Source organism: Zalophus californianus, chromosome 2 (assembly GCF_009762305.2).
Source record: "Zalophus californianus isolate mZalCal1 chromosome 2, mZalCal1.pri.v2, whole genome shotgun sequence".
Lineage (NCBI taxonomy): Eukaryota > Metazoa > Chordata > Mammalia > Carnivora > Otariidae > Zalophus > Zalophus californianus.
In genome coordinates this window covers 98,485,694-98,500,443 of record NC_045596.1, presented here as the reverse complement: position 1 = coordinate 98,500,443, position 14,750 = coordinate 98,485,694, and the positions used below count along the sequence as shown (strand labels likewise).

General features: G+C 41.6%; 1 protein-coding gene across 4 annotated transcripts in view; it reads right to left on the bottom strand.

Moving 5' to 3' along the window:
* SYNPO2 (synaptopodin 2) overlaps positions 1-14,750 on the bottom strand; it is a 166,379-nt gene that overhangs the window by 17,688 nt on the left and 133,941 nt on the right. For all 4 annotated transcript variants that reach the window (XM_027597660.2, XM_027597661.2, XM_027597664.2 and 1 more), the window contains exon 4: positions 11,628-13,807. In XM_027597660.2, the coding sequence (XP_027453461.1) occupies positions 11,628-13,807 (2,180 nt within the window). The remainder of the gene's footprint in view (positions 1-11,627; positions 13,808-14,750) is intronic.

Sequence of the window (14,750 nt, the reverse complement as noted above, 5' to 3'; positions counted from 1 at the left end):
TGGGATCAAAGCTGCTACTCAGTGGGTCTATTTGTCCCTTTGTTCTGTGCATTCTTCTAGTATTTAAGCATCCTCTGACTGGTTTTGCATTTTGTCAATCTACCACACCATTTGATCATCATAATGGAACGGCACAGCAAAAACATTGGGATTTTCCCTGGTGAACCTTAAAGTAAAATTTGGGGGGTTTTTTAGTTTTGAAAATTCTAGTCATATTTGTTTTCCTTTGAAAAGGCTAATTAGCATTCAAAGTGCTCCAAAATTCTCCTTTAGCCTAGATCCCAAAATAAAAATGTTTTGATTACGACCAGAGAGATTTAAGGTAGTTATTAGTAAGAACATTTTTGACCAGAGATAACAGACTGTATTGCCCTACGGCCAAGGAAAGTCATACAATCCCTTTCCCCAGAGATAAGAAAAAACGGCCAAGGAACTTTGTACAGTCCCTTCTCTAGATGATAAAATTGTATGATTCTATTCCTAGAGATATTTCTTCTCAGCCTTGGTTAGAAGCAGGGGGTCCGATAAAATCACATCTGAAGGCCCTCTTTATTCTCCTATTTAAAAAAAAAATAAAGAAAAAGAACGTTCAGTGCAAATTATTCTCAAGTTTGAGAATGGCTGCCTGCGAAGCGCTTTGGGAGCGGGAAGAGGGTTTGCTGCCATCTGCTGGAACCCTGAGGTCAAGCCCGCAAGATCCGCGCTTCACTGCCTGCTCAGTGCAGACTAGGCCTCCAGAACAGTGGAAAGCAGGTGCCGTTTACAAGTCTGGCTGTGCCTGACTGGACAAACTGGAAAACTACTTATGGGTCTTAAAGAATAAGGTTGACTTAAGTGTTTTGTGTGTTAGAAAAGTGTTTTACAAAGTGCGGTTCACAACCATCAGCATCAGAATCACTTGGGGGTGTATGTTACAAGAACAAATTCCTGGGCCCCATCCAGACTGACTAAATCAGAATTTCCACCGTGGGGCCAGGAGGGAGAAAAAAAAAAAAAGGGTCTTAATTTCCCTCTGGGAACAAAAGTTGGAAAACGGTGTGTTAGAATCCTCTGAAGGCAATGGTTGGCTAAAACTAAAGAGCTGTATATAAAGGAAATCTTGTTAGTTGGTAAACTAAAGTGTAAAATTAAAATAAAAAATTCTAAGTGATCTATTTTGCTTTGCTCTTTATTTCAACAATAGCACCCACTCTGGGTTGTAACATTTCGCTGGCTGTTTTGTAATGAAGAATTAAAAATCTAGTTAGCTTATTAGGGTTTATATAAAGAATTATAATTGGCACCATCTGATAAGCATTAACGAGTAGTCAGTGGGCCAGACCATCAATTAACTCTTGAGTGTGATATAAAGAAAAAACAACTAATAATGGGAGGATTGGTATGACACTTAGCACTTTATTTATATTAGTGTAGCCTAGTCTTTGGTGATCTTGAGCTCTGGAGGACGGTTTTGTGACTATTTCATTACCAATCTGAGACATGTTAGGAGAAAACAGAACTAAGGGGTATGCAATTCAAAAAAAAGATCTAATTGTTTTTTTACTTTCCAAGAAAAAATGTAATTAAATGGCACAAAAGGAAAACAGAACTAAATCAATTTAAATGTATATGAAACAAAAGCAATTTGGGATTCAGATAAAATTTTCCGCCTCTCAGCTTGTTTTGATTTTTTTTTTTTCCTCTTCAAGATTAGTCCCAACTTCCGCTTCTGACTCAGAAAGATTCTAGAGGCACACCAGAAAACCCACAAAAATGCCCTGGGTTTGAAAGGCAGCTGGAATTCTAGGTTCTTCCCTGCGTCAGTCACTCAACTTCTGAGAATTGTTTTTCATCCCTTGCTCTGTGAACTGGGAGTTTGCTCTGTTCAGAGAGAGTGTTCACTCTGTTTTTGGAAACCACTCATGCTTCTCAGGCAAGGGGATCAATTACTCTGAAACGGCCAGATTGCTGACCCTTTGTCCTGGGACAGTGTTCGGGAGGAGGGATAAGAAGAACTGTCCGCAGCGCCTTCTGAGGTCAGCCAGGTTCTGTCAGAGCCCCAACTGTTGCAGGCCTGAATTGGGGTGGCCTCGGCAATCGGGTGGCCAGCTGTTCCACGTTCTGTGGCATGGGGCCTATTTAAGCTTCAACTGTCCTACCAGAACCTTCCTCAGGAGACCAACCACCCAAATTTACAAGCATCCCCCCACATAAGAATTCTCTGTACATTGCTAAGGGCACCACACTTGTTTTATTTAACATTGATACTTTGAATTGAACGCAGTCCCTTTCTAGCGGAGTCTCAAAGCTGATGTTAAGGTTTTAGGTTTGTTTGTTTGTTTGTTTTTTAATATTGTACCATCTCTTTGAATCCTGGCCTCATTTTGTATACCATTACAACAACACCAGGACAATAGGTGAAGACAAAGAAGAAAAAAATTGTCCAACAGGCTGAAGAGAGAGGAACATAGACATATAAAGATTCAGTAAGAAAACAGAAGACATAGCAACTTCTCAGTACAAGCCTCTTGAGAAGAGATTGCTTGTGTCAGTAGATGTATACAGACACCGTTTCCGCTTTTTCTAGTTTAGTTGTGTTTGATCCCTAAAACTGGGATGCACATTAACAGAAAAAAACAAATGAACTTGTCTAATGGTTGTGTGTGTGTTTTCCTCCTTGGAAGTTTTTGAAATAGTAGCTACTGTTTGTTAAGTGGCCTTTGCAATAACACTAGTAGCTAACACTTGTTGAATGCTTTCAGTTTGCCAGGCACTGTTCTATACCCCTAACACTATGAATTCATTTAACTTGCACAACCTGTGATGTGCACCCAGTACTGTCTGCATGTCACAGGGAGGGACACTGAGGCTCAAAAAGGCGGGAACATCTGCCTAGAGTCTCCTTACAAGCCAGAGGCGGGCCTGGATACACTTACCCACTACAGAATGTGCCTCTGTACACTTGGGGTTGCATGTATGGTGAATTTCACTAATCATAGGTGAATTTCACTTAAGAAATGGTTCTTGCCATTTGCAACAACGTGGATGGAACTGGAGGGTATTATGCTGAGCGAAATAAGTCAATCAGAGAAAGACATGTATCATATGATCTCACTGATATGAGGAATTCTTAATCTCAGGAAACAAACTGAGTGTTGCTGAGTGGTGGGGGGTGGGAGGGATGGGGTGGCTGGGTGATAGACATTGGGGAGGGTATGTGCTACGGTGAGCGCTGTGAATTGTGCAAGACTGTTGAATCACAGATCTGTACCTCTGAAACAAATAATACATTAGATGTTAAAAAAAAAGAAGATAGTAGGAAGGGAAAAATGAAGGGGGCGAAATCGGAGGGGGAGACGAACCATGAGAGACGATGGACTCTGAGAAACAAACTGAGGGTTCTAGAGGGGAGGGGGTGGGTGGATGGGTTAGCCTGGTGATGGGTATTAAAGAGGGCACGTTCTGCGTGGGGCACTGGGTGTTATGCACAAACAATGAATCATGGAACACTCCATCAAAAACTAATGATGTAATGTATGGTGATTAACATAACATAAAAAAAAAAAAGAAACGGCTACCTTTTTCATCCCCTAAACCAAATCATGACTTTTTAAATTTAAAAAAGGGGGGTGGGAATATTTTTCTGCATATTGTTCTTAAAATTTGAGAGATTTCTCTTCATCGCTATTCTTTTTTCCCTTAATTTGCCTGGTGTAAATCAGCACCACCCTAGTAGTAATATACAATACTAGTTGGCTGGAATTGGGTGTTTGAGGAGTTTGGTCTAGTGCCAATTCTGTTCAATGGTAACTAGCAAAATGTTAGGCTTCCCCCCTATGTATTGAGTTATAAGCAAATAGGCCGACAGAAATAAAACTATAGCTTTTCTTCTCCCCTTGTACCTGTTTATAAGTGTCTATCATTTGGGGCTACCAAACTCTAAGAAATCTTAATATTTCTTACTTTGATTTAGAAGATTTAAAGTAACCTTTGAGTTATTTCTAAGGCAGGTAAAGCTTATCGCCCTGATGCCACAGTTCCTTTCGTCTGTGACTTTTGTCTTGTGATCAAGAGAGGTAATGTAGCCTTGTGATTAGTGAATGGCTCTGGTACTTGACTGTCAGGTCTTGAGCCTTAACCCCACCTCCTCAGATAAGTTCCTTAACTTTTCTTTACCTCAGTTTCTCATCTGTAAAAAGGGATGATCATAATATCTACTTTATAGTCATTTTGTGATGACAAAAAAAGTCAAATGTTTTTTAAGTATCTAGAATGGCTTCTAGCATATAGGAAGCCCTCAATATCACCTTATTAGTGGCTCTATGATTTTTAAATTAAGGCAGTGGAGCCCTGCAAATATAATGAGGGGGTTTTTACAATGAACTTAGAAGTTCATGTCTTCTCTCCTTGAAGTTAGTGATGGGAATGTTCAAACCCCTGTCTAGAATCCATTACACCAGTTCCTCAGGAGATGTTTTCAAAATAACAATGAGACACAGTTGAAGAAAAAAAAAAAAGCTACTGGAAAAAACATAAGGTATAAAACTGTCCTTGCTGGGAAGTCTTTGACAGAAAAAACTGTTGAGAAATCTTCCATTGAGGACACAGTGGCTGGAAAGTTTTGCTGCCTCACGCATATCCAGGAGAGACTTAATGGAATGCTAAGATTTCAGTGACAACTATATTTTAGATCTGAAACCCTGAAAGTTTGTGACTCTCTCATTATTATTCTGTTTAGAATTATTCTTGTTGAAATGTCTTAAGTTATTATGGGTTTAGTAACAAGCCAAGCTGGGTACGGTTTCACTATTTAATAAGAATATAACCTGAATTACATGTAGTCAGAATGGCATGAAGCCTAGGAAAACACTTCCTTTTATGTAGAGATTCCGATTTTACTTTATTTTTTTAAGTGACATTCCTCCCCAATCTCAGCCCACAAGTACCACCTATTCATCTTAAAATAAGAAAATAAGAGAATTTGGGTAACTAGTACAAAAGCACTGTCAAATTCACCTTTTTTACTTATAAGACAGATGCTTCTTTCTCAGAGACCGGTTTTCACTTCCAACATACTATCAAAGCATCTGAGTTTATGTGCAATCTTCTGAAAGTAAGGGGGGTCGTTCTAATGTCATTCAACATGGTCAAAGTCACCTATAAAGCCTATACAGAGTAGGCTCTTGCTAAATAGTTTGGGGAACAAACCATTAACAGGTCTCAGGGAGTGGTATTTTGGGGTCTAATGAGACTGTGGAAATATGCTGTACGGAAGGGAAGGTCCAGGCTTGGATGTCAGACAAAGGTCTAGTTCCAAACCTAGCCTATGACTTAAAAGCTTAATGACTGCCGGACAAGTTGTTTAGCCTCTCCGAGGTTCAGACACCTCACCTGTAAGCTGGGAATAATACCTTCCTTTCAGCATCATTCTGAGGAGTAAATGAATTCCACAGTATAATCAGTTACGAGTGCAAGTCCACACTGAATACAGAGTCCACTAATGAACACTATGTGATCTTGGGCAAGTTATTTAGCCTCTTCGTGCCTCTGAATCCCAACTATAATCTGTCACCTGGGGATAATGATAGTAGCTATTCCATAAGGACTACTGATTAAAAGACATACTCTGTGGTGATCACGTTTGGGAATGGAGGGAGGTGTGGCTGAAATGGGTGAAGGTTGTCAAAAGGTACATACTTCCAGTTTTATGATAAATAAGTCTGGAGAATACAATGGAGAGCATGGTGACTATAGTTAATAATGCTATATTGTATATATGAAAGTTGCTTAAGAGAGTAGATCTTTTAAAATTCTCATGACAAGAAAAAAAACTTGTAACTGTGTGGTGATGGATGTTAACTACGCTTATCGTGGTGGTCATTTCACAATAAATACAAATATCAAATCCTTATGTTATACACCTGAAATTCATATAATGTTACATGTGGATTATATCTCAATAAAAGAAAAGAGATAATCTATGAAAGATACTTGGCACAACTCAGGGCCCCAAATTTGTGTTCAGTTAATGTTAGCTATTGCTATAACTTATGGGAAATATTTAACACAGTTCTTGACACATAGTAGAAAGGTAATACATGAACCCCTCCCCCCACCACCTCCTGCCTTTTCCTCGGGCCTCATGAGGTTGTTTGAATGGCTGCCGAGGTTCCATCTCCATCCATGTAATCCTGCATTGGATCATAATACTTGACTCGAGGCCTTTGGGTAGTCTTGAAAACAGATTACTGCATCAAGTAAGGCTATCAGAGATTCCCTGCCTTCTAAAATGTCTGCTGAAGAACAAAACACTTTGCTGTTTGATATTTATTCCCAAGAAGAAAAATTTTCTCAGTTTATTCCTAGATTGCACACTACTTTTCAACTCAGAGCTAGCTGCAATCCTTTGTTTTTTGGTTTGGTTTTGTTTTTCCATGAACGAATCATAGAACAAAACACTTTGCTGTTTGATATTTATTCCCAAGAAGAAAAATTTTCTCAGTTTATTCCTAGATTGTGCACTACTTTTCAACTCAGAGCTAGCTGCAATCCTTTGTTTTTTGGTTTTGTTCTGTTTTTCCATGAATGAATCATTAATAGTTATCAAGGAGCTCAAGAAGTAGAGGCTGTGAAAGCAGGATTCCTCCATGGCACATACAAATGTTATTATTCTGGGTATTATTAGTGTTATCAGGTAGAGGAAGGAAGGTAGGCTGGAAAGTAGGTCCTTGGGATCACTTTTATTAGGGACCCTGAATGTATATTTCACTGGTCAAAAAACACACATAATTTAGATAAACATGCCAAGAATGAGGTAACAGGGGTAAAAGAAATTCTATGTATCAATAACAAAAAATGACTTAAACCATAGGACCCCGTAATAAGCCTAACTTTCTTTATACTTGAGATATACTTTATTAGCTAGCAAACCTTATATAAAATCAGGAGTCTGAGAAATGTCTGACAGGATTTGATATTTTCAAATTAAATTTTTTCTTCACTCAATTGCCTCTGAGCAATAAGCTCTGTGATTTCCAAGTGCCAAGAGGTAATTTAGTGTGCAGATATACATACCATAGAAACATATTAATTTTTTGAAAATTTAATAAACTGGCTGTACGTGATAATGTTAAGGAAAGAATAAGTCTGATTTGGGGGCTCTTCCAGAAGACTGATTTTTATTGGCCTGTTGCTCCATAGGATAGACTATAATTTTCATACTTTTTTTTTTAACCGTGGAGGAAGAAACGGAGACTGGCCTCTTTTAGTGATTTTGCCTGGTGTTTGGGTCCTGTGGGAATTTGTGAGTTTGTTTTATGGCCTTTGGCCAACCCTGGTGGGAAGTCTAGAGAAGAATTCAATTCTGCTTTTTCCCAGAATACTTGTTGACGAACTTAGTAGTACTGAAGTGTTACATGAGTCTTTGTGTCCCCCAGAGTCCAGTGATAAGGGGACATGAGACCAGTGAGGGTCAGTGTGTCTGGGAATATAATGTTGGTTCTTAGAATTTATATATTTTTCTCATGAACTCTTAGCAGTCTTTAAAACAAACTCAACAACTCTGATTTTAGGAGGGAATGAGCACCCTTGCTGCCCACTGCTTCCCTTTGAAGCATTTTAAGCATTTAGCTTTTCAGAAAACAATCACTTCTTGTTGATAACCATGACTTCAAACAGCCTTCCTGCTGGGCCGGTTGTGACTCATAAAACAGCAGTGGATTTCAGGAACTTACCCTTAGAATACGGGCGCTTGCAGCTTCTCAACTTTATAACTGGATAAAATGATACACAGCAAGGGCTTTTGTCTGAAAGGTTAAACCCACACTCAGACACTAACAGTCCTGTGTCTTCTTGGGCTCTTAAGAGGCTGGAAGTGCCTACAGAGTGTCAGTGTTTGATATGCCTGTCAGCAGCACAATGACCTTCAAAGTTCTTTAACCTAGTAGCTGTAAATAGGGCAGTGGTCCCAAGTTTGCTAGTCCACACCCCATTTGTTTTTGACATCTCAGGTGTGACTCTCACTGCCAAGCTAGAATTCAGGCTGTGTGATAATACTCAGCTGCCCTATGAAGAAGCCCTCTTCTAGAAAGGGGTTGGCACGATCTAGAAGAATTAAAGAACCCTGACTTGCTTGAAAGAACTATGTGTAACTTGGATCAGTTTTCCTATAGTTAAATGAGTTGCTTCTTGTGCAGATTAAATGAGATACATGTTACCATTAACAATCATGCTAGATATATTTTGAAGTACAAACTTTTACATGCTCCAGAATGACAACCCAAATGTGTCTTATAAAATACATGCCTAAAAACTTATGCTTTATGCTACCAATGAATAGTCAAAATGCAGAAACAGTGTGATTCTTCCTCTCTCAAAACAGAATGTGTTTTTATCAAAATATTAGGAACAAAATCATAAATGTTTTAAGATTGAAGTGTCAATGCTCAGACTCCCAGTCTTACCAGTTCTGTGATTCAGTCTATTCTCCTACAAGACTGAGAGGCTTATGCTGTATTTCAATTTACATACGCCTCTCTTCCTAGAATATCTAGTGTTGTGTATGTTCGTCATGGCACAATGGTCCAGGAAGAGAGGTTTGAGACATTGTTAAGGGGAAACTCATGGGAAAAAAATTGAATGAGATCCTGCAACAAGTCAGTGACTGTGACTACATTTTATTTTATATCCCAGTGCCTGTAAACCATGCAGTGGATTCCTTGGGATAAGGTACATAAGGCACCGAACATAACACAGGCACTCAGTACATGATCATTGCTATGGCGTTGATGATGAAAACTTGACTTCATCGGTGCTCTGCCTAGAAACTAAGCTGACAAAGGACAAGGGAAAAGGCAAGGTGCTAAAACTAAACCAAACCTGCCTCCTCATACCCCACAACCAACCAGTCAAACGTCTGCTACCACAACAAAGCGAACAACACCCAGATTGCAAAGGGTGCCCAGTGGGCGGGAAGCTGAGGTCATGAATTCTAAGTCTCCCACCTGCCACACTGACATCATTCCCATAATTCCAACCTGAAAGGTGGTACATACAGCTTATTCTGCATGCAGGTTCCCAGGAGGCTCTCTGGTTGAGGAGAAGAGGCAAAGAGAATCCCTCTTACTCCAGGGTGCTGGCTCGGGCCTTTTCTTTCCCCCAGCCTCACAGTGTGGTTACACTCTGTCATAGTGGTTACACTCTGTCACAGATATAGTTCGGGAGGATTCCACCCCTTCTCCATAATGTAGGACCATACGATTCAAGATGAGACCTATGCTTCCAGTTCCCAGTAGAGGTTGTGGATGCTTTGATTGCATGCCTGGCATGTTTCTTAGAAGCGTTTTTGGGCACCCTATGACACTCCCAGTTATGCTAGTGGTGTATTTAGTCATCAACTCCAAATAGTGGCTCTGCTAAGATTGCCACCTGTCCTACAGGAAATGGACTGAAAACACTTCTCATTCCTACATACCACAAACCCCTGGACAACTGGGAATACTTGTGGGTCATTACCAGCCCAGGCTACATTTGAACTGGTGATCTCAAATTAACTACCCTGTGTTCCATGATCTTTCCTCTACTTCATACTTCATTCTTTAAATGCTATGTCAAGAATGCAAAGTTATAAAAATGATCTCCTTTCCTGCTTCACCTTATGAAACCTTTTTTGGTTGTCCTATTAGAAAAGAATGCAAAATGCACAGCATTTAACAGACTTCCTTTGCAGGGAGCAAGTAATCCAAACAATAGTGTTATATAATGGATAGATTGCTTTTTCCTTTAACCTGTATTAATCTTCCTAATTGATTTCCAAAAAAGGCAAATGAGGGACCTAGCTGCATCCTGTGGTTGTAACCTCTAGGTAAACTGCCACCAAAAGGCAATGGAAGATTTTCCAGAAAAAAAGCAAAAGAAACAGCTCCATTGTCCTGTAGCTGACTTAATTCTTTTTGTGTGTTCTGTCCTGGAGTTTTACAAGGTACAGACAAACGAGTACGCTCACAAAAGGAAATTCAGAGGTTTGAGGGAGCAACAGAAGAGAAATATCAGAGAAATGACTTAGGTCAGAACAGTCCTACAGGGAAGATTATTTTTAAAAATACGTACATTAATCAGATAAAGAAGGAAGTGATATTTTAATAGGATAGTGAAAAATAGCAGGTTGACAGTGATAGCAGTAAAAGAACAGGAATACAGACATTTTCAGAGGATTAAAATGGTACCATGTACCCTCAAAGCCGGCAAGTTTTTATAAGAGGTCTCTAAACATATCTCCTGTATTGAGTAGATGGTTTTCCACGGAGCTGTCAAAAACGCTTTGTGGCTCTCTACATTAATTCCTGTTGAATATTTTCCATGGTTGGTCAGACTTGGACTTAAAATAGATATGAGGAAGGTCTTCAGGTTTACCGTCAGCAACATTATTAACTTCATAGGCAGCCGGATGACGGCATGGTGTGTGACCAATCCAAATTTACAAGGTAACCTTGCCTGAATCCTCCTGGTCCATCAAATATAAATTACAAAGTGAAGGTGCGAGAATAGAATTGCAAGGAACAGTGGGAGAAGCAGTGGCCAGGAAGCAAAACAAACACAAGGAAAACAATCTGTGAGGTCACTCAGAAATGATGCTAATCATTGTGTGTTCTCACCCTACAGCCTCCGCACACATGGGGTTCCTCGTGCTTCACAATCAGCCCCTGTAGTCGGTAACCCTTCATGCCTCAATCGCGTGCTTTCCCAAGGGAAAAGAATAGTCTTATGTACCTTTATCTGCAGCCTGCTCACCCTCTTTCACATTATTACTTTATACTGTACTCTACCACTTGCCTCGGCTGAAGAACACAAATTTACACTTTCATGGGCAATTGGAGATACGCTCACTTCGTTTCTTAAGCAACTGGGAAGAGAAAATGGAAATCCGTCTCTAAGGATAATTATCCTTTTTGCCCTATCTCATTTACTTTAAGGAAGTCTTCTGAAATGAGTTAATACATAGAAAACCTAATACATAATAAGTGCTCAGTAATCACTGACACCTTCTTCCTCACCCTTCTGATTAAACTATGTACATTTCAACAATCCCCAAAGCACCTCCTCTGCAACATCAAACAGGTGGCTGAGGTTGACAGACCAGAGCTGATCCCTGTCCTCAATAAATTTCTTATCCCTTACCACTAGTAATAGAGATAAAGCACTACCTAAAAAGGAAATCTCCGTCAATACGTGTTATATTTTCACTACATTTGACCCTTTTCACCATAGAAGCATAGCTGTTATGCTACATAAAGGCTGTGTGCAATGTGTGCTAACACCGATCACTGTCTTTCTTGTGACTAAAGCATAAATCCTAAGCATCCTGCTTACTTAATATAATGGCACATGTCTATTTTGGGGTGCTCCCATATTTTTTAAGTGTGCAAAGGAGATAAATATGTTTTAAGTCAATCTGAGTTAGATTTTTGACCCATTAAAAATAGTATGCTCCTTGGACCCAGATTGGGAAGTGACATCTGAAATTAAGTAAGTTGAGGACTTGCTAGGCATTCTCGGGGACTCAAGTAACACTGCAAACAACTTGTTTCAAGCAAAGTGGACACTCAGCTTCGGCTACAAGATTACTCTTCCGCTATAGATGGTTTCCACACCTGAACTGGGACACCACTTCTCTTGGCTGAGAACTTCGGCCTCGGTGCCACAAAGTAAGACGTAGCGGCTGATTCTTGCTTGGAAGAGGTGGCAATGCCCACGGGCACTGGGGATGCACTGACCGGTGAGGTGGCCTCTGCAAAGAACGCAGACGGAGAGCTGTATGCGGGTACCGAGTACACAGAGGAGGCCTGCGCTGTAGTGGGCGAGGCAGCATTCACGGGCCGGGGAGGAAGAGCTTGCTTCATGGCTGGCACTGGACTGACCTTGGCGGACGACTTCTGGAGGAAGCCATCCTTTGCATCTGGAGGTTGGAAAGTAAACAAGGATGCGTTTAGCTGATATGGTTGGTGCTTCATGACGTCCAAAGCATTGAGGGTTTTTTTGCCCTTTTTCTTGCTTGTCTTGGAGGCCTGTGGGGCTGAGGACTGAGACTTGAGAGCAGCCAGAGGGTAGGAGGGGGAGTGGATAGGATTGTAGGCCACAGGAGGAGGTGCGCGGACGTTGGAGGAGTACTTCCAGCCGGCCGGTAGGGACGGAGTGGGAGACTGGGCGCGAGCAGCATGGGCCTGCACCGTGTCTGAATCGACCACATACTTCTCCATCCTCGACTGCCTTTTCGCAAAGAGCTGGGCTCCTTTCCCACTCATTCCTGGAAGCTCATTGGATGGTCCCGGGGCACCAGCGTGAGCCGCGTTCACTGTTGCTGTGGGAGCTGCTGGCTTAGGTGTGTAGCTGGGACTGGCTACTGCTGGTTGTGGTCCTTTGAAGGGACCAGCCAGGGTCAGAGAGCTCGCGGGCCGGGCAGGAGCGTGGGCAGGCTGGGCTATTTTGATGGAGGAGACACCGGTGCCCTGCGACGGGTTGGACGTGGGGAAGGCAGGAGGTTGGGTCGGAGGCACGCCTGGGGACCAGACCGGAGACACTGGAGTTCCTGGTTGGGAGGACGAGGACTTGACTGCGGGTTTCGGAGCAACAGGAGGCGGAGTCTTTTGTTTTGCGGAGGAGCTCTGCATGAAATTACAAGCCTCTGCTCCTAAACTGAGGTAGTCTTCTTCGGGTCCGGAATCGCCTCCGGCTCCGGCGCCCTTTTTGCCTTCCGAATTTTGAAGAAGTGACAAGAGTTCAGGATTTGGGCTTACTTTGGGCTCTTTAAAAGTGAACATGGGCTTCGTCGTGCTTCTCCTTTTGGCCTCCTGCAATATTCCTGTTCTTTTTGCGGGCACAGCGATCCTTTCATCCCGGGAGGCTATTCGCTCAGATGAGTCGTAAAAGGCTGGCTGGGACCAGGGGGCAGGCTGGGGCCACGGAGGAGGCTGTGCCGGGCCGGCTACCGGACTTGATACCGCTCTGGAGAAGGCTTCAGGTGGAGGTGTGACTGCAGAATAAGGTGGAGGCGCCGGAAAGTCTGCCATGGGACTTGCCACGTTTCGGGTTGGGGAGAAGGGGGTCGCTGGCTGGTTCACAGACCCCGGGAAGGGTTTGGCTGTTCTGTTCATAGGTATCATCCTCTGGGCCTCTGCTGTTTCGGACACCCCACTGAAGCCATTCTGTTGGGGCACGTGGCCATGACCATGGCTCACCTCGATGTAGCTTCTGCTCACAGAGCTCTGCACTCTTACAGATTCTTCCTCCTTCCTTTGGTAAGAAGCCATGGTTCTCAGGCCCTCCGACTGTGCAGCGTCGGGTTCTCTGCTTGGCACTCCACCCACCCTCTCCTCCTCTTTTTGGGCTGCGATCTGATCCATTCGTTCCCTCCTCTTGGCAAACATGAGGGCGCCCTTGCCTGAGGTGTCTGGCAACATCTCCATCTTGTCGCCTCTGTTCAGTTTCTTCTCGATGTCCACTAGTCCAGAATCCCAGTCAAAGTTCACAACTTGTGCGCTGTCGTCAATGTCAGACAATAACTCTTCATCCACCTCTGAGTCACTCGTGCCCAGAAAGGCTACTTCACAGGTATCCTCTTTGTCACCTTCTTCCTCGTCTGCCTCCCGCTCAAGTTCGCCAGTGCCGTAGCTGACTAGGGTGTATTTCTTGGCCCGCCTACGACGCTTCTTAAACATCAACACCCCCTTGGAGTTGGGGTTGGGGGCATCTGTAAGAAGGAGGGCAATGCTTTTGCATTTAGATTTTGCTTCTTTCACCTGCTTTTCTGATAGGCTTTCACTCCTCCTGAGCCCTAGGGAAAGTACAAAAAGTAAAGTGAGTTGATGAGTTCCAAGAAGACCTCATAGCAACCCAGAAATCAACTCTCCTGGGAGAAAGTAGATATGGAAAAACATGCTTACAATTGGCTGCTGAATTTTGAAGCAATCTAACTCATTTCTCTTTCTTATTTCTTTTAAAATGTATACTTTTATGATGGTATACAATGAAATATATAACTCTGCACAATGGTCTGTTTCACTTGCTCATATAAATACATCTTTCAGTATGGTGATTAGAATATATGCAGCATATGGATCTTTCTACTTTGACAATAAATGCTGGCTACTAAATGTGAGTCAATAGGATGTAATCAAAACTAAAAAGGAAACAATTTAAGGACATAATATATTCTGAAAAACAAGGTAAGACATACTTTGTACTTCCATATTTAAAAAATAAAATGTCAATATAAAACTGTCTCCAAGCATTTTTTTAAAAAGTGGGAGTGGGTAGGGCAAGAAACTGTTATTTCAAAGTGTTTCAGTGTAATGAATTTAAATATTTAAGTTTTCTTCTTCTTCTTCTTCTTCTTCTTCTTCTTCTTCTTCTTCTTCTTTTTTTAAAACTCTGACATCTCCCCAGAGTCCTTGTATTCATGGTGACTGGATTAATATAAATTCAAAAAACTAAATGAATACTAATTGAAGGCACTGAATCAATAATTGCTAATGATTTGGAACACAGGATCATTGTGAATACATGTAAGAAATTCAAGCTACTAAAGCTGTCTAGATAAATTTGTTTGAAATGGATTGCTATTTTGGAAATATAACACTGCTTCAGTCGCAGCAAGAATAAGCATAAATCTTGAGGAAATTTAAAAATTATGTGACTAGTGACCCTCTTAATTGTGGGTAAAAGCTGATGCAGAAATTCAGTCATTTAAAATGAGAGTTTGACAGTTTTAAAGTAAC